Source organism: Pan troglodytes, chromosome 10, assembly GCF_028858775.2.
Source record: "Pan troglodytes isolate AG18354 chromosome 10, NHGRI_mPanTro3-v2.0_pri, whole genome shotgun sequence".
Taxonomy (NCBI): domain Eukaryota; kingdom Metazoa; phylum Chordata; class Mammalia; order Primates; family Hominidae; genus Pan; species Pan troglodytes.
The window spans coordinates 10,658,759-10,678,599 of record NC_072408.2 but is presented as its reverse complement, the minus strand read 5'-3'; the positions used below and the strand labels follow the sequence as shown (position 1 = coordinate 10,678,599).

At 47.7% G+C, this 19,841-nt stretch overlaps 1 protein-coding gene across 2 annotated transcripts in view; it reads right to left on the bottom strand.

Moving 5' to 3' along the window:
* Nucleotides 1-19,841, bottom strand: part of PRMT8 (protein arginine methyltransferase 8) — a 168,148-nt gene that overhangs the window by 86,196 nt on the left and 62,111 nt on the right. The window contains exon 1 of one of the 2 annotated variants that reach the window (XM_024347641.3): nt 9,810-10,339. The exons of the other annotated variant lie outside the window; for it this stretch is intronic. Coding sequence (XP_024203409.1) covers nt 9,810-9,884 — 75 coding nt within the window. The 5' untranslated portion in view covers nt 9,885-10,339. Of the gene's footprint in view, nt 1-9,809; nt 10,340-19,841 lie in introns of those variants that run through there. 2 annotated transcript variants of the gene reach the window in all.

Here is a 19,841-nt window from a genome sequence, read left to right as displayed (position 1 = left end):
CTTCTGATGGGCTATAATCATTTGTGGAATCCTTTGACTGAGCCTCCCCAGAGAATTACCGTCATAACTGCTTGTCAGAGAGAGAGGAAGTCCTTGAATTTAATGTGACTATGGGAATTATAGTCTTTCATTTTCTGGGAGACCCAGGCTTGAAAGGCCACCACTTGGCCGGGCGCGGTGGCTCACGCCTGGAATCCCAGCACTTTGGGAAGCCGAGGCCGGCGGATCACGAGGTCAGGAGATCAAGCCCATCCTGGCTAACACGGTGAAACCCCGTCTCTACTAAAAATACAAAAAATTAGCCGGGCGCGGTGGCGGGCACCTGGAGTCTCAGCTACTCGGGAGGCTGAGGCAGGAGAATGGCGTGAACCCGGGAGGCGGAGCTTACAGTGAGCTGAGATCGCGCCACTGCAGTCCGGCCTGGGTGAAAGAGCGAGACTCCATCTCAAAAAAAAAAAAAAAAGAAAAAAAGAAAAAAAAGACAGGCCACCGCTTTACTTTAGCTAACAAGAGATGATATTTCACAATACAGTGACAAATGGGGCCCTAATTGAGGAATTTGTTAACAGCCCTTCCCTTTATAGTGTCATTAGCCCAATTTGGCCTTAGCTGTACCACTCACACAGCTTATATTCTGCAGGATTTAGCGCCAAGAAGACGGGGAATTTAACTCAATAATTAAACCTCCAAATTGTCATGTCAGCCTGTGTATCTCTCTCTCCTACCTCCTATCCATGCCTCAGTTTCTCTCGGTAGGAGCACAGGGGAAAGTCACCAATCAGTCCGGTAATCAACATGTAGGAATTGAGCAAGGCTTGAGTGGTGTGTCAAGCCTGAGAGAAGCCTGAGACAGCGTGTCTATCTCGAGGGAGCCTCCCGTAGAGCATGACCACTTCTTTTCCGTGCCCCCATTGCCTCACGCCTGTAGGAACTCCATGAGGCTTCATTTTCATTTGATAGATGTGGACAAACACCTGAGTTCTACATCCCAAAGCTGAGAGTGAGCCTGGAGTGCGGTAGGCAGCCTGTGGGTCACGAGGCTCCCTATTCCTCCTGTAACGGGCCCTTCACATGGCACAGTGGACCTGTGGGCAGGGAAGCTAAAGAGCCCTGTCTTCAGCTGCTTTCTTGACTCCACCTGGCTGACCTGAGGATGAATTGCCTGAATCAAAGGTGCCTTCCCTCAACTGTTCTGCTCCCGTCTCTTCCAGTGCCGATTCCACACTGTCACAAACAAGGCCCTGTACTTATCTGTTCTCCTTTCATATACTGTTGGGTAAGCCCAGATTACTAATAAAGCTAATCTTTCTTGAGTATTTACCATGTGCCAGACATGTGCTTTATGTGAAATAACTCACTTAGTCCCTATGATAACCCTATGGGATAATGCACCGCTACCCATACATATCATAGAGGATGAACCCCACACACAGATAACTGCAGTAAGCAATGCAAGCTAGGAAGCAGCAGAGCTGAGCTTGAACCCAGCTAGCAGCCCCACACTAACCCCAGAGTCTGCACAATTAACCCCCACACAGAACTGCTGCAGGCTGAGAAGTCGGTGGGCCTACATGGTTTAGTTATTCATTGTCCTTCCTGCCCTCCAAAAGAGCCCTTCAAATAAACTGCTGATCAGCACCCAAGTTTACCACTAAAGTAATTCCTCTGACAACTACAAAGCAAAACCGCTAGGAAGATGAGGGGATCTAACCCAGGGAGCCTATTACAGGGCCACAAGCTCCAATCAGTTATAGGCTCGTTTCCACACATGGAAGTGTATCTTCCAAATCTCCAGGTGGGTAGGAGCTGGTGTGGAGCAAAGGTTAGGACAAGCCTGGGGTTGGGAGTGTGGACAAAAGAGAGGAAGGAGGCCATGTCAACAGCAGAGAGCATTCCAGCTCTGCTACTTACTGGCTCCGTAATGTTGATCAGGATAATGAAACTCTGCAAATTTCAGTTTCCTTAATTGCAAAACAGAATTAATAAGAGTTGCTTTGTAATGTTGTTGAGTAAATTAAATAAGGCAATGTTTACAAAGTGACTGACACGGCACCCAACCCATAATATGTATGCTAAAATGGTAGCTCTTGCTATAGTGATTGCTACTGCACAAGGAAAAAGCCATGATAAAGACCCTGGGAAGCCAGTGGGTGCAGTGTGCAGCTGAGTGAGAAGCAGGAAAGAGATAAGGGAGAGAGACCACTTTCTCGGATTTGCAACTATTCTGAGGCCATTCATCAGCCATTTGCTATATGGCGGGCACCGTGTTGAGTAACGTCATGGGTTGAATTGTGTCATCCAAAAAGATGTGTCGAAGTCCTAAACCCCCAGTACCTGTGACTGTGAGCTCATTTAAAAATAGGGTCTTTGCAGATGTTATCAAGTTAAGATGAAGTCATATTGGATTAGAGTGGCCCTAATCCAACAAGACTGTTGTCCTTATAAGAAGACGTATAGACACACACAGGAAAGAATGCCCTGTGAAGATGAAGGCAGAGACCAGATGATGTGTCTATAGCCAAGGAAGGCTGAGCATCGTTGGCCACCACGGGAAACCAGAAGAAAGGCAAGGAACAGATTCTCCATGAAGACTTCAAGAGGAACCAACGCTGCTGGCATCTGGATTTCAGACTTCCGGCTTCCAGAACTGTGGAAGACATTTCTGTTGTTTTAAAGCCACCCAGTTTGTGGTACTTTATTACAGCAGTCCTAGGAGGGTAATACAGGTGATGAAACTACAAAGATAAATTTTAAGAAACAAAGTTCCTGTCCCGGAGACTTTAGTATTCATTTTATCCCAATAAAGTAGCTGGATGAGAGTCCAGATCTAATATTGATGGCCTAGGGTCAAGCTTCCGAAGAGCTATACTTTGTTAGACAAGTACATCGTCTACTGGGTCGAGCCAGGAACCCAGGCCTAGGGATAGTTTAGATGCGCAGGGAGAGTGAGGTGATGGCTGTCCCTGCCACAATTATGTCAGGCCCCTGTCACTCACACGGTATAGTATTGGAGACTGTGAAAGTGAGGATGGCAAGATGGCGGTGGAAGCAAGAAAAGACGTCCTGGAAAAAGGAAAGCGGGGCTGGTGTCTCTTCCTAGGCTTCTTCCAAATTCACCATTCCACATTCCTGCTGTTAATTTCTCCACCCTTTCTCTTCACATTTTAAGTTTCTACTCTGGTTCTTCTCATGCCTTCACAGCCTAGTGGACTAGAAAAAGCATTTTGGTGATTAGAAAACCAGACTTTGAGCTCTAGCCTCATCACTTACCAGCTGTGGGATTTTGAGCAAATAACAGTAACTGTCTGTGCTTCAGTTTATTAATCCATACAATGGGGATATATGTAATTCACAGCATTGCACACAATGCAATGTATTAAGCGAGCATTTTAAGTTCTACAAGAAGGTCAGAGCTCTCACTATGCACAATTCCTAGACCTTATGCAGAGAAACACTGGTCTTAGACAGTACAGATCAGGATATACCAGAAAGTTGGCACAAAAAATAAAAACAATAAATGAGATGCTACGTTTAAAGGAGGTATAAAGAGCACAGACCCAGGAGTCCACAGGGTCTCGACCCCAACACGGAAGAGCTCTGTGATATTGGACAAGTAGTTCCTATCTCCTGACTTAAGTGATTTGAGTTTCCACCCAACTTTAACATTCTATGACTTTATGAAAATATGCACATCAAGCTGTTTGCTCAATATAAAATTACACTTTAAAAAGAGATCTTTACTTATGGGCCACTCATTACAAATATGGGAAAAACTGTGATGCTTGAGGGAATTCTTATAACAAGTGAAGTAAGAAAAGACATTTGATGTGTGAAATATCCAGTGGCTATTTTGGCTGGATAATACTGGAGAGGCAAATCTCAAACACTCCTCTCCTAGCTATTCCTATTAGAAGTCTAATACCAGAACATCCGAAAAAGGGATTGGAATCAATTGGAACAAAAACTAGTAAAAATGGTGAGACAACCCCAGATGAAAAGGTAGCAGTCAGTCTTCATCTCTTTTTAGAATAACATAAACGAAGGTGACTCAGATTGCAATCGAAGAGGTTGAGCTCAGACTTCAGGGAGAACTTCCGACTACTGAGACACTCGAGGAGTTTGGGGAAATTCCCTTCTCTGAAGCTTTTTAACAAGAGACCAAGTGGCCAACAATGCATCTTCGGTTAGGTGGTTCTCAGAGACAGAGGCATGGACAGAATGACCTTTCAGAGGTCCCTTCTTTCCTGTGCTCACTCTATCTTGTTACTAAGCCAGTTCACAACAGCACCACCTGCTTGCTTCTCACACACAGAGGCTGCTTTCAGTTACCTTGGCTGTTCACATATTTTCAGGCTGCCCATTTTCCCCCTGCTGGCAGAGTAGACTCCAAGGTGTAAGGACTGTTTTTACAGATTTTTGCATGTTCCACACTGGTATGTGATAATCACTTCACATTGCAGTTAGCAAAGAGGAGGAAATGAAACCCACTCCTGAATTGGAGACAGGAGTGTTGTGTTTCACTGTCTTTGACAGCCAAAAGCCAATTTAGGACTCTGAAAAGCCAAATTAGCCAGGCAAAAAAAAAAAAAAAAAAGTTGGGTATCTTCTTAATTCTCCTGAGCTCACTTAAGGACTGAAATCAGTGTTTGCGGAGGGAGGAAAAAGTCACATGCACTATGGTTTTATGGATCATTTCAGCTACAGAAATGAGAAAGTGGGAGAATACTTTCAGTTTGCACTTTTTTGGCAAGACTCCTAAAAGCTAGCAGGATAATAATCATAAACGCTTATTGAGAACTCACCATGTATAAGGCAATGTTCTAATTCCTTTGCATAAATTAACCCTTTTCATCATCACAGCAATCTTAAAAGGCCCAGAGACATTAAGCAACTTGCTCAATGTAGCAACACATCTACTAGGTCCAGAACTGGATTGAAAACCAGGAAGTCTGTCTCCATAGCCTACTAGTTAGTGTACACGCTCTGCAGAAACAGACATAGATGAAGACCATCCTCAGAGAACTATGCCTGGTTCCTCCTCTTCCTCAATTCCCTGACCCCTGTAATAATGGGAGCACATTCTTCAGCTGAAAGTAACTTCCTGAGGAGAAAGATCTATTAGCCAAAACCACCAAGATACACCATGCAAGAAGTCAGCTCAGTTATCCCCATAACTCACTGCAACCCCTAATCTCATTGTCACATTGTAGGATTTTTTCCAACCTGTAATTATTCCCTCTCCCTGGGCCAGCAAGACAACAGAACAATTCAAAAAAAAAAAAAAAAAATATATATATATATATATATATATATATCAGTTTCCAAATTGACTGTTTGCTAAAACTGTTTCCCGACTCCTGGGGGCTCTCCTTTGAGGTGATAAAACCCTAATCAGGGAGTCATCGCCATAAATAATGCATCATGCATCAGACTTTCACCAAGTGATCAGTAAAGCAAGCAGTAGCTCAGGAGGGTCCATTATTCCCCATGGTTCATAATTGGGCGTTGTGATTAATCCATTTATCTGCTATTCAGATGAGCACTCCATAGTAAGAGTCGATAATTACTGAATATTGAATAAGTACATGAATAACCAAAATGTACCCATGATTTGACTGGCTTCAGCACCTTGATTCCCAGAATATTTACCCATTTTGAGTTTCAAAGGTTCACAGCAACTAAGTACAGCAGACAGGTGGGGTGGGAGATAGGAATCCCAATTTCCAGGAAGCCGTGAGTGACTAAAGCCCAGAAGGCTCAAGAGTTTGTTCACAATCACATACATCAATTCAGTCAACATTTATTAACATTTATTACTTATTGTGTGTCAGGCCCACAAATTCAAAAAAAAAGTGCATTATCTAATAGACATATAAATAGACACACAAAAAGCCAATTATCTTGCAATAGGAAAAGTGAGAGACAGGCGTTAGGAACACATAAGAAAGGGTAATGCCCCTCCCTGGGGAGAGAGGATAAATGGCAGATCTGGGAAGCCTGCCCAGAGGAGGTAACATTTGAGCTGGGTCTTGCAGGTTGAAAAAGATTGTTTTCCAGAGAGAAGAAGGAGGAAAGACTGGCACAGGCAGAGGGAAGAGTATGCACAAAAGCATTCACGTATGCAGTCGGAGGTCTTTTCCAAGAATTGCATGATGCAGATATTGATGGGCTTTGCACACCATGCTAAGGAAACTGGGCTTTATCCAGTGTCCTGTAGGCAATAGGACAGCATCCTAAGTTTTTAAAGAGATGCCTGATCATGAGCAGATTTGTGCTTCCAAAAGCTGATCCAGTACAGTAGGATTATGAGGCTGGATTAGAGAAGAGGACCAACAGTTCAGAGGAAAGTGCCTTAGTGAGGGCAGAGGTGAGATGACGTGTCTTGGGCACTGACAATGGGCTGAAGAGGAGAGTGGGACTGGAGGCTTTGCAAATGTTTCAGAAGGCCACAGAGGAGGTTTCTCATGACACCTAGGGAACAGGGGAGAGGGAGAAGAGGCTGGAAGAATGGTGATTCCCTTAGCTGAGGAAGAGAAGCATAGCTGAGTGATCAGGAGAAAGCGTACATGGAACTAACACTACTGCGTGTTTGCCATGTGCCAGGGGCTGTCCTGGCATTTCCTTATACCCATACCTGCCCTATTCCATGAGGAGAATCAGCTCAAGTTAACAGAGAAGGGAACTGAGGTCAGAGCGGTTGAAGAGTGCCCCCAGGGCCACCCATTGCCAACAGTGCCCAGCAAGCACGTGATGTTGATGCTCTTGTACCCTAGCTGGGTACTTCGCTTTGTGGAGGGAGGCTTTGGTCAAAATGTAAGTACTTTTATTCTTCACTTGTTCCCTTCCTGCCCAATGGTTAGAGTATCTCTCCGTATCTTTACCTTTTGAACGAACACTTTCTCCCATCCTTGCCCACCTCCATCACTGCATCTCCCCCTTCCAAAGTATTCCTCTCCGCCCACTCCTCATCTACTCCCATTCACACATGGCATCTTGTTAGAAATAGCAAGGGCAGGGCAAACAGCAATGAATCAGAAGTGGGGGCAATCTGTGTTTCAGGGCTGACTTAACCCACCAGAAGACTTTCAGCAATTGCTTGACCTCAGCCTCAGTGTCCTCAACTATAAAGTGGGTATAAGAAATGAATACTAATCTTTGCTTATCTCACAGGATTGTTGTGAGGATGGAATGAGATAAACAACAAAAAGCAGGAAAAGGTGGCTATAGGATTATCCATCATAGTTGTCCATGAGACTGTGAGCCCCTCCAGAGGAGGGACCAGGTGGTCCTCATGTTTGGAACTTGGGTACCTAGCTTTCCTGGTACAGAGCCGGTGCTTGACAAAGGGGTGTGGAATTCAGAACTAGGACCACTACCACGCTCCCCACCACCCACTGACACACGTGGAGGCGTGCTCCTGCCGCTCTCATCTACCATAAATGCAGGCAAGCCCACAACACCCCACTTTTGGAAGTGCTGCTCTAGTCCTGGCTTATTCCAAAAACAGCCAGTTCCTGGAGGGAAACCAAGTGATTGTCACGCTGCCTGGATGCCTCCGCTAGGCACGTTTGACCAAGTCTGGGTTCTACCCCTTCTCCAGGGAAGTTGCTAAGAACTGATCCGCCAACCTGGCTCACACCCCTCCAAGGAGCCCCAGCTGGGTCTGTCCCTCCCCGCACTGCCTTGGTGCCCCGCACGCGACGTGGTTTTTTGTTTGTTTGTTTTGTTGTTGTTCGCAGGAGCCCGGCCGCCCCTACTGCTGTTTTCATTGATGCCTTGAGCAGAGCTGGCATGTGCAACTGCTGAGAAGGGGGAGCGCGGAGCGGCGGGGGAAGCAAGTAAAAATAGCCTGGCGCCCGGCGCTCTGCCTGCTCCGGACGCCTTTAACCCTCGCCGAGGCTGGGAGAGCGCAGCAGCCGCCGCTGCACACTGCGGAACCTGGCAGGGGTCTGCACCCAGACCCCGCGCAGCAGCGGGGGTACGAGGCAAAGGGAACCGCAAAAACTTTTTCTTAGAAAAATGAGCCGGGGGTGGGGTGAGGTGGAAATGCAGGGAGGAAGCGCCTTCTCGCTTCCAGGGCTCCAGCCACCTGGCAGAGACCGCTACGTGCCCGCTCGCTCCACACTTCACAGAAGCGCGGCCTTGAAGCCCTGGGCTATTTTTAGAAACCCTTTCGGCGGGTGGGCGATCAGAGGGCGGAGGGTGAGGGGAATGGTAAGGATGGCTTTCTGCTGGGAGGCTAGCCGCCTCGCACTACACATCATTCCGAATGTCTGCTCTCAGGTGGGGGCTGGGGAAGAGGAAGTGGTGAGGGGACGGCGGGCACGCAGGCTTTGCCCTAACTCAAGGAGACAGCATTCGCTACTGAATGCCCCGCTGCTTTCAAGTCCCGGAGCGTGTTTGTTTTGAAATTGACAATTGTCAGATGCATGCTGCTTCTAGTCTCTCAGAGAAGGGGGATGTATAAAGCTTTGCTGCCTACGCGGTGGGGTAGGGGTTTTAGCGCAGAGTTAAGACCTCGAGGGAAGAAGACCAGGAAGGGTCTCTCTACCTTTTTGCATTCCGGCAAGACAGAGGGACAATCCCCGCGCCACACCCCCATCCCCGCCCCCCGCTGCATATGGGTAACCATATGTGAAATGTGCGGCAGCCCCACCAGACACCCAGCTATTAATAGAGCCTGGGAGTTTGCTCTCTGTGTCTTTTTCCTGCCACTGAGTAAGGGATGATCTTCACACACATGCCCCACTCCGCCCCCATCTCGGCGCACCGTTTCTCCAGGAAGGTAAGGGGGCTGCCCACGCTGATCCCCTTCGTGACTACAGGTGCCCAGAGCCTACGGAATAGTCCGGTTGTTGTAATGACAGCGGGGTCAGAGGGAGGCGAGGGATCACAGCCTCGAGTCTCGGGACGCAAAGCCCAGCAGGGCTCTCTGCGGCTCAGGGCCAGCTGGAGAGTAGAGAAAAAGGCTGCCGAAGGCGGGGGCCAAGAACACAATTTGCGGAGCTAGAGCGACCTCCTCAAAAGCCCTTGCGGGACGAGTGGCTGCAGACCCATTTCTCACTGCAGCCGACGGCGCGCAGCCCCCACAGTCCGCGCAGGCTCGGCTGCTGCAGGGGCGGGCGCTGTCCCTGGTGCTGAAGGTGGCCGCGGCCCGTGTGCCCTGCCGGGTTTAGCTACCCAGAGGCGGCTCTGACATCTGAGGATTGCAGACTTCTCTCTGGCCCAGATCTGGGCCGGAGGGTCTGTAGGAGGTGCCCGAGTCCTCCTGCCGGCTCGGCCCCCGCGGCCGGGAGCTCTCCGCGCTGCTGCGGGGACGGAGAGCTCGGGAACCGACTCGAGCTTGAAGGGTAAAGCTGAGGCAGCGGCAGGAGATGGTCAAGGCACTGCAGGGAGCAGACCTGGCCCCAGGATTACCCACCCGAGCTCTGCACAAAGCCGGGACCCGGGAGCCCTCACGGAGCCCAGAGGAGAGGGCAGGGGAGCGCGGCTGCCCAGGGTTTGGGACTTGGGGGCAGGAGAAGGGAGCAGCGGGTGGCAGGAGAGGGTGATGGGGTGAGAGTGACTGTTTTGCATTTTCAAGAGGGAGGGGACCTGAGACATGAACTTCCCCCCCACCCCCCACCAACACACACACACACACACACACACACACACACACACACACACGAGGAGGCCGGCAGAAGCAAGCGGGATGAAGCTGGGGAAAGTTTGGCACTCGGTGCTGAGCGGCGGCGGCGGCGGCGGCGGCGCGGTGGTCTGGGTGGGCGGCGGGGTCTCCGAGAGCCCCTGCTCGCTCGCCTCCTTACCTCGGTGTTCTCGGCCGCGTTCTCCGCCATTTTCCTCCTTAGGAGCAGGCAGCGGGAGGAGTGTTTCATGCCCATAAGAGCCAGCAAGGGTTTGGTGATACAGAGATAGTAGAGAAAGAGAGAGAGCTGGTGTAGCTTTAAAAGAGAGAGCGAGAGGATGGGAGAAAAAAAAATCCAACCCAGCCCCTCAGCTGGAGCGTCAGCCGGCACAGTCAGCCACAGCGGAGTCTGTTCCGCAGTCTCCACTTTGTTTTATTTTCCTCCCTTCTCATCTGCTCCGGATTCCTTCACACAGTTTCAAGTTCTTCTCGTGCCCCCGACCCCCTCCCCGCCCCTCTCCACCCGCGCTGCGGGCTAAGCTCGAGGGAAGCAGCCCCGAAGCCTCCGCGGCGGCGGCGGCGGTCGCGGATCCTCTCCAGGCTGCTCGCAAAGTCCGGCCGGCCAGAGGCAGCCGCCAACTCCTCTCAACTTCTGCCGATCCGCTGGGCGAAGCAACACGCTTCCTGCGCGTCTCTCCTAGGGGCTGAGCCGGGTGAGTGGGGGCGGGGTAGGAGGTTCGGTGGAGCAGGCGGCGGCTGGGCGCAGACCGAGGGCCCCCAGCGCCCCCGGGCCCGCCCCCTCCCCTCGTCTCCGAGGGTCTCGGCCGCCTCCTCTCCCTGGCGCTGCACACAACTTACGTGGAGGCCAGGCCCGCGCGGGGGGCCCAGAGAAAGCCGGCGCCCGGCAAGGCTCTTGCAGGTTCTTAGACCCGGTGCGCGTGCTCCCACCTAGGGCGAGGTCCGGGCGGGACCGGGCCACAGTTAACTCGCACCCTCCCCACCCCGTCCCACCCCAGCTCTCCCGCTCCTCTGCCAGTTCCTGGATCCTTCCTTGGCGAATTACGGTTTGGGGAACGAAGGGGTGGGTGTCTGGATGGGGGAGGGTCCTTAACTCCTTCAACTCTAGGGGTAAGTGTGGTGTCATTCTTTATCCTCTCTCTCTCTCTCTCTCTCTCTCTCTCTCTCTCTCTCTCTCTCTGTACCCAAAGCCCTTGGGACTCCAAGCCCCTTTCAGGCTGAGAGGGAGGGGCAAAGGTGGCGGCCAGAGTGGCTTGGGAAAGAGGGTGGGAGAAAGTCAAATGCAAGACTGCAGTGCCCCCCGCCCCCCACTCCAGTCTTCCCTGGCAGCCCCCTGCCCACGCATTTCTCTTCTCCCTCCTCACCCTTCCCCCACCATCGCCAGATTTTGAAGTCCCTTTTATGGGAGAGAGGGAGGATGTCACGTACCCGTCAGGATTCTCTTGATCCTTTTTTAAGGGAGTTTGGGCGGCAGCAGGGGGTGTGAATTTTTATACAATGCATTCCTGTCTTCACTTTGAGAGCTTCTTTTTCTCTGTTTTACTGGCCATCTGTCGGGCAGTGGGAGATAGAACAAAAGCGGGGGACCCCATTCTGCCTCTCCCTTTGCAACAGGACACTCAGGCTGACTCCTTAAAACAGCTGTACTTTTAAGCTTTCAGCCTACAAGTCAAGGACTGAGACCTATAAGATGCTCCCTGAGCACCCGGCTGTCTTCACTTCATCTTTGTACTTGTTTGGGGAGGTCCCTCCCAAATGCCCTATTTGCTTTTTATCATCACCTTTGATAACTGGGAAGTGTGAGCCTGACTGTCCTCAATTAACCCCAGAGTCCATTGAAGAAAAGGGCTAGAATCATTCTCAGTACGAAACATGCCTCCATCATCTGGTCCTCGGGGAAAGAGAGGATACATTGCACTAAGTAGAGGTGAGAAGTGAGGGATAGAGAGAGGAGAGGATGAAGAATGAGAAGGATGAAAATGTAGCAAGAGGATTGAGTGTGTGTGTGTGTGCGTGTGTGTGTGTGAAAACTTGAATAAAAAGATGACCTTAACCTCCTTAACCTTTTCCCTTCTCAGAACACAGACCTGGGTCAGAGTTGGGGGTGAGTGAGCAGAATTCTTGACAACACCCAGTCGTTCCTCCCGTTCTGTCAACATGCAGAAAGTGGTAGGAAAATAAATGATGTGAATCTGGAGAATGACTTTTATCCTATTGAATTCCCTTTTCTCTAGGCATCTTCTCAGAGACAAAAGATTCTGAGAGACATCTAATTCCCTACCAAAAGTGTCTCAGTGTTTGTGCAATCAAAGGAAATCAGAAAAGAAATGATCCTCACCGCTCTGTGGTCCAATCCTCTCATTTTACAAATAAGGACCCCAAGATTGGAGAGAGGAGGACATTTGCCCATGGTCCATCAGCAAGCAGAGGACCCAGCTCCCCAGCCTCCTGACTTTCAGTCCGACACTCTGCCCCCACCCAACACTGCTTCTGCTTGTGCATCCCTTCTGTGACTAACCAGGGAGGAGGGGAGCTGAAACAAGCTCCCACCGAAATAGGCTGCTGCCTGTGCGTGATTATGTTGCTATGAGAACCTCAGTGGGTGTGTTTCCTCCTTTCGCTGTTGAAATCTTTTGCTTTGCTTGGCTTCTCCCCAAGCACAGACACGTCTCCCTTTGGAATGGGGAGTGGAGAGGCTGAGATGGAGAGCTATATTTTCATGGCAACAGTTTTCTGTCCCAACCCGTCCAACCCAGAGCCAGCCTGGGGCTGTGAGTGAGGAGCCTATGCCACTAGGGTGGTTCCATAAAGGCTGGAGTACAGGAGTGAACTGTTTTGAAAGTGGATACTCTAGCCCCCTGTTGAGCTGTCTTAGCACAAAGAGGTGCTGTTCCTGCTATGTAACCACCTAAGAACAAATTCATAAGCAAGCTAATTATTACTTTAACAGACGAAGTTTGGGGTGATTTGTTATACACCAAGAGATGACCTGAACATTCACGTCTCATGATTGTGAAAAGTGCCTAGCACATAGTAGGTACTTTGTAGAACTATTTTCTCAGCATCCCCACCATTCCTGTGAATTCAGTCTTTCTCCATCTCTTTTGCAAAAATATATTAGCGTAGTCTTTCACCAGGTTAATTAGTTTAGTCATCCCACAAATAATTTACTAGGCATCTCTTAAATGCCCAGCTCATTAATAGGCACTAGCCTTAACAAGAGGCAACAAAACATATTGAATTGACCATTGATGAGCTCTTAATGTAGTCATGTTGGATGCTTTTAAAGGTACAGATCTTCTGTAGAACTCTTAAGGAGATTTTCATGGGAGGCAAGAAAACATATGGGATGATAAGGGGTTCAGAGAGTTCACTAGGGTGTGAGTCAAATGGGTAGTTTGAAACAATAGACCCTACCAGGTAAAGAGGTTCTGAAGATGCATTTTATTTATGTAATTTTTCTTATACTAGATCTTCAACACAACAAAAGTAGAGTGCTTAGAACAATGCCTATCTCATGGCAAGTGCACAAATATTATGTCAACATTCGCTAGGCCCTGTCCTAGGCACATGAGTTAAATTTTATAGAACACTTGCTAAGTCTTATAGAACACTTAATATATGCCAGAGATTATTCTTGACCTACCTGTGTTCTCATGTAGCCCGTTCAACAGCTTTTTGAGGTAGATACTATTATCCCCATATAACAGATGAGAAAACAAAAACACAAGGAATTGCCCAAGTGGTAGAGGCAAGATTCAAATCTAAGATACCTGATTCCATAGCATAAACCTCAAGAAGTTGACCAGGTTCAGGGAGCAAGACAGTGGTTCTCAACCTTGGCTATACAGTGGAATCATCTGGAGAGCTTTAAAAATACCAGTGCTTTAGTTCTACCCCCAGAGAGTATGATTTAGTGAGGTTTGGGCATCAGGATTCTTTAAGCCTCTAATTCTAAGGGACAGTGATGATTGGAGGACAACTGGACAAGAATATCTGGAGACAAAAAGACCTGCAGAGGAAGAAGATCCCTAAGTTACAGAAGATCCAAAACAAGAACCCCACACTGTAAGGAGGTCTATCTCTAACTCACAGGTTCTTGAGAGGCCTGGACTGGAGGAAAGCTGTGTTGATGGTTGGGATGAGACCCTTGGGGAGGGTTACAATTACAAAGGTTATCCAGCTTTGTGAGATGCTGCGGAAGAAGTGAGTTTCCTATTACTGGAAAGGCTCAGTTAGATTAATTGTTGGCGTAAATGATGTAGAGGCCCCACAAACACCAGAAGGCTGAGCAAGCCCTCTGAGGTTCCACCTGCCTTGTGCTGGGACTCTGTAATTCTGTCTCCTGTCAACTCTGAGCCCATGCTGGAACCCCAGAAGGTGAAGACTGTACCATACTTCACCTCCAGGGGCCAACCAACACTTCCTTTTGCTGCTGCCCAAAATCCCAGGCCCCTAGAATCAGGAAGCAGCATTATTAACCTGCGGACCATGCTGCCTGGGAAATCTCAGGCTCTAGCTTGTTCCAATGGTCGTTGCTGTTGAAAGGGGCAACATCTTATGTGGTTTTCTCCTCCTCCTCCCAGGGGACCTCACACATGGCCAGGGTTCACATATGGCCACAGCACACTGCAGTGAATCCAGGACTCCTCGAGAATCAGGCCAGAGCCATGATCCATCACCACCTCATGGCAGCTAACCCAGCAGTGTTCTTAGTGTCTTCTGGGCCAGATGGGAGCCAAGCCAAGGCTGCAGCAGCCAGCTACCTGGCTGAGCCTCCAGGCAGCCCCACACCTGGGCCGTTCTCCTACACAAAAGCCTCTGTGGTCCTATTCCTCCCTAACCCAAGGCCCAATATTTTTAAACTGCATTCCAAAGAACAACTCTCTGAGTGCCACCAATACCTGCAAAGCAATTTGAGGTGGGATTTTTTTTTTGCCATTAAAACCAGAATGTTATTTCTTCCTTGCTCTGATAATGTCTGATTAAATCAATTCACTGCAGTTTTGTGCTGGATATGATACTATTTGCTTTAACAATATCTGGGAGGCATTTTCTTAGTATAATGCTTTTGCATTTATAGCTTAATCCTGCTGTTTTATTCTAAAAAGTTGAATACTCTTGTTACCTACCTTTCTCTAAGGATGAGAAAGACCCAAAAGATTCTGTTGTGCTGCCACAACAGAATTAGCTTTTTCTACTGGGTGGAGGTTGTATACTCTACTCCTTTCCTCCTTTTTAAATCTTTCATTAAGGCTCACCTTTTTATGGGAAATCTCTCTGGAATCCCTGAAAGCCAACTGGAAGCCATTCAGTCTTTCCAGTGCAATAACTTAATACATATTTTTTTCTGTTAACCTTATATGACTATGGGCCAAGCATGTGCTAAGTATTCTGGACTAAAAGGTGAAGACACTTATCTCTGCACTGGTGACCCTTATCTTCCAGGAAGAGTTGGTTAAATGACTAACTCTAATATACTAACTGTTATAATAGATTTAGGTACCATCGGGGGTCTTATGCATTGGTTCTCATAGGTTAAATATATATATAATATAATCAATGGCTTACAGTCAGGTAGGCCCTGCAAGAAGTATCTACTGATATGGACTGGGAGACCCTGGAGGCTGTAGGGCCTCAACCAGAAGCATGGTAGATTCCAAGTGTGCCTGGAGACACATTCTTTTTACCAAGATACCAAAGTTCTTGTATGCCTTGGAAACTTTTACAGATGAGAAGTTTTATAGCCTTTTCTCTCCAAATGCACTATTTACCAATGTCACTTGTGGCATAACACATTGTCATCTGCCTTAGCATAGGGCTGACCTCTGGTGCGTCAGGGCAACCCGACCTGAAAACGCACAATGAGTGGAGGTAGTAAAACAAAGCTGTGATTGAGTCCACCTTTTCCTTTCTGGACCATGTAACCATTCTGATCCCTTTCTTCTCAGGGGATTTTATTTTAATTTAAACTTTGCTAGATTTTTCTTTCATTTAAAACTTCACCCCCTTAAGGTAATATTAACATTTTACTGTGTACTCTTCTCTATTTTTTGCTCATGCAAATATATATAAGACCTAAGTTATATATATAAAAGTGTGTGCTGTTGGTGTATGCTGTATATAAATGGAATCATGTTATATACATTACTCAGAAACTTGCTTTCTTCATTAAACAGTGTATAATGGGCCTCTTTCCAGGTTACTACATGTAGATCCAAGTTATTTTTAAAAGTGTATAACATCTCACTGTATGGATAAACCATACTTTCCAAACAATTCACCTACTGATGAATTTTCAAGTTCTAAGCAATATTTTAATAAATGAGTTTTAAATATACCCTTATGAACAGAAGCTTTTATTTTCATATGATAGTTTCCCCCAAAGTGATATTACCTTAATATCCACTGCCAGTTCCTCATCAAATTGTAATTTCTAAGACTGTAGCTGGAACAATCAGAAGGTGCAAATCTAATTTTCTTTCCCTTTCCTACCCAACATCGCCCTGGATCATGCACTTGAGGAGGAAGATCCATGAAATAAAAGACGCAATCCTGTTTTAAATGTGTTTCTATAGCAAGAGTCTTCCAATGCCTGGGGAAAGGCTCATGAGAGATGCTGAGACCTGGGGCGTTCTTTCCGAGAGGTCTTTACAGAGAACAGATCACTTCCAATTGCTGGGCAACAGAGCATGGATTTCATGATACCAAGAAGTACTGTGATCCGAAAAACTTAAGATTTTCTTAATTGGCATCAGTTACCTGTCTCTTAGGTAGAACTACCACAAAGGATACTCAGGCCTGAGGTGCACCCTCTGTTTCCTTTCCTTCCAGAGGTTGTGCCTGCAGGAGAGCCTGGATTGATAGCAGCCTGCCACCCCTGCCCATACCAGTGCCTAGTAGAAGCCCACTCCCTCAGAAACCACACTCCCCACTCCCCAGAAGGTCTTGTTTGACTCCCTTTTAAACCAACATTTTCTGTATTCAGACTTGCCTGTAACAAGTGACCTACCCATTGCCCTCAACCTAAGGAAGCCTTGCCATTTAAAACCTCCCAATGGAGCCTATCAAAGCGTGCTTCAAAGTGTGAGGGAGGCTAGGAAGTAAGTGCGATGAAGGAGGCATTTAACAGAGCCTAGGAGAAAGAGCTTTGTGGTCTTACAGAACAGTAAGTTAACCTCTCCATCTGTGTACGAACAGCTTAATGGTGATCACTGCCTGGCTAAGGGGTGGCCAGGATAAAATGAGCCAATGCAGATGAAGCATCTGGCACAGTTCCTGGGACATAGCGTTGTTAACACAGGTGAGTTTCCTTTTCTTCAGCTCTTCCTAAAAGACCGTATTTAACCATAGCAGACAGAGACACAGAGTACTAAGGAGAAAGAGCATGACAGCAGGGGTCAGCGTGCCTGTGCACTACTAGTCCCAGCTCTGTCGTTTAGCAGCCAGGTGGCCCTAGGAAAGTCATTTAACTTTTCTGGGCCTGTTTCCTCCTCTTTAAGAGATTTGCTTGAGACAAACCCTGCATCCTCCTTCTGTTTGCCATTTCATTCATGATGTGGATTATGATGCTAACCACCTCCAAATGACAGCAAAGACTGGTCAGAGGCATCTCAAATCAAAATTCAACTCTGATGGCCAAAATAAAGGCTGAAGAGCAGAACGCCCCCTCCTTCCCACTGTAAAACTGATGGGAAGGGAAGTCAGCCTGCCATCAGTTCAGGGGTTTACAAAGGAGGCCTGTAAGTAATGTTAATTACTGTGTTCATTCCAGCACTGGGCTCTAGTTTAGCTTTTCCAGAGGTCGAAAGAGGTGCCATTTTTTAAGAGCCCCATTTGGCTCCAGCAGCCTCAATAGTAGTAGCCAAACAGCCATTATAAGTAGTCATCACTCGATTTCCTCATCACTTGTCAGGAGGCAGAGCTTGATGGGGAAGTCAATGAATTTCTCAGCAATACAGGCTACTGGGCTGTAAGTCAGCATAACCCCATAGCTCTCAATGATCCATGTCAATACGTGAATGACACAAATCAGCAGATTATTGAAAAAAAATTGCTCTTTGACTCATTGTATGTATTATGTATTTTTACATGCAAATAAAATTTCTACCTGTCTATCGATTCTTGACTACAAAATATATTCAAATTAACGTGCTGCTCAGACATACGCAGTGATGGCGACAGACCATAGTCCTTAAAGCAGGGGGCCAGGTTGCTGGAGAAGCCAGCCAGAGTCCTCATCTTACCAGACACAATCTACTCTGTGGCTAATTCACCTACGGAGAAACAAAAACCCATGTTTATCCCAGCGTAGCTCTCAACCTCAAGTCTCAATAAAGTGGGGTTAAGGACCATTCAAGTTTTCCACGGAAAAAAAAAAAAAAACTATCATGGTTAAGTGACATTTTAAAATCACACAGCAAGAGAAGAGTGGTTTCCATTTCTTGGATCTTCCAGGTATCCATTTATTTCCAACACAGCTGTCATTTACAGAGGGAAGGGCTTTCGTCTCCAGGGATGGAAACCCTGCAGGCGAGTATGAGAACTGTCTCCTGTGCTGTGCTTCTTTCTGCCTAGGGCCTTGCAGAAGGGAGAGGGAGCCTGGTATCATCAGGAGAGTGACCACAGGCCAAGTACCCACTGCGGACCGGGTGCTGTGCTGTGTGCTTCCCGTGGAGTACACCCACCAATCCCCACAGCAGCCCCAGGCATTAGTTACATGGTTACCCCCATTTTACAGATCACGGAAGGATGGCTCAGAAAGGTTGCTGAACTTGTCCAGGTCACACAGCAAGGTGTGGGTCTGAACCCTGCCTAAAAACCTTGTCTCCTTGACATCAGCAATGGCACAGACCTCAGAGCCACACAGACCTGGCCTTAAATCCAGGCTCGGACAAGTTAACTGACTCTATAATCTTGGACACGTTGCTCAACCACTCTGAGCCCCCAAAATTCCCATTTGCCGAGAGAGATGGGCCTGGTAAAACCTACTATTATGGGCTGCTGTAAATTGCCTCACCCAAAACCAGGCTAATTGTGGACCTCAATAAATGGGAGTGATGACATGTGGCGTATGGCTGAAGGTGACAGGCTCAACCCAGCAAAACTGCATCTGTTGTTCAACTCTCAGGCACACATACAAGTGTAAAAAGGACACCCCAGTCCCAGAGGCCAGAGTATCTGTCAGCCTGACAATGGCTCTTGACAGGGCAACTCCACTTAAGTGACACCTGTCAACCTGTGTTCTTGCTGCAGCTCTTTCACATCCACTTAGTAACTTCTCTAAGTGCTGTCACTCCAGCTTGCACACCATATTTGCAGGTGTTGAAGACATAGCTTTTTATTTTTTAACTTCTAGAAAACTGAGCTTACATACTGCCCAGATCTGCTATGCAACGACATCAGGACTTAGTTAATGCATCCTGAACAAATGTGGGCTTCATCACAGGAAGGAAGGAAAGATCTAGCACCTTGGCAAGTGGCTGGTGGAGGAAGAAGGAGGAGAATAGTATCAGAACAACTTTGCATATATGCCCCAACTCTTTTCCAACCTACAAAGATGGTCTTTTCTTTTCTTCCTTTCGCCTTCTTTTTTAAAACCAATCTATTGTCATCTCGGGCAGGATAGTCCATGCTACACTGGGATTAATTTAAACTGAACATCTGTACCTTTTCCTCCTGGCCCATAAAACAAGCCCTGGAAGGTTCAATTCAGAGTTTGTGACTGGAGGGCTCTGAGCAAATCTTGCCCTTTTCCTTCAGCCTCATTTTATCTCAAGTTAGCTGAGACAAAGATTGGGCCTCTCCCTTCCTTTCCCCTGATTGGATAACAGAGTCCCTGAAGCCATTCTCATCACTATCCTTTTGCAGACAGAGTTTGGCACAGACTTTCTAGTCATGTAGAATCATAGCCTAAATTTGGTTGCATTCGAAGGGAAGAGCTTGGGCCTGTGAGCTTCTGGGCCACTTTGGTCCATCAGCATCTCAGGAGAGCTTCTAAGGATCTAAGAGGAGCTCAAGTATCATCAGGCCATGACAGCTAGTGTCACACCATGTAACAATTGTCCAAAGTTCCTCTTCTGGGCCCCTCTTGAGACAAAGCTCCCACCACCAAGGACTTCCAGGAGACCCTGCAGGACCACATCATAGGTTCACGTCTTCTTCACCTCTGGCTGCCCTCAGTCAATACTCCATA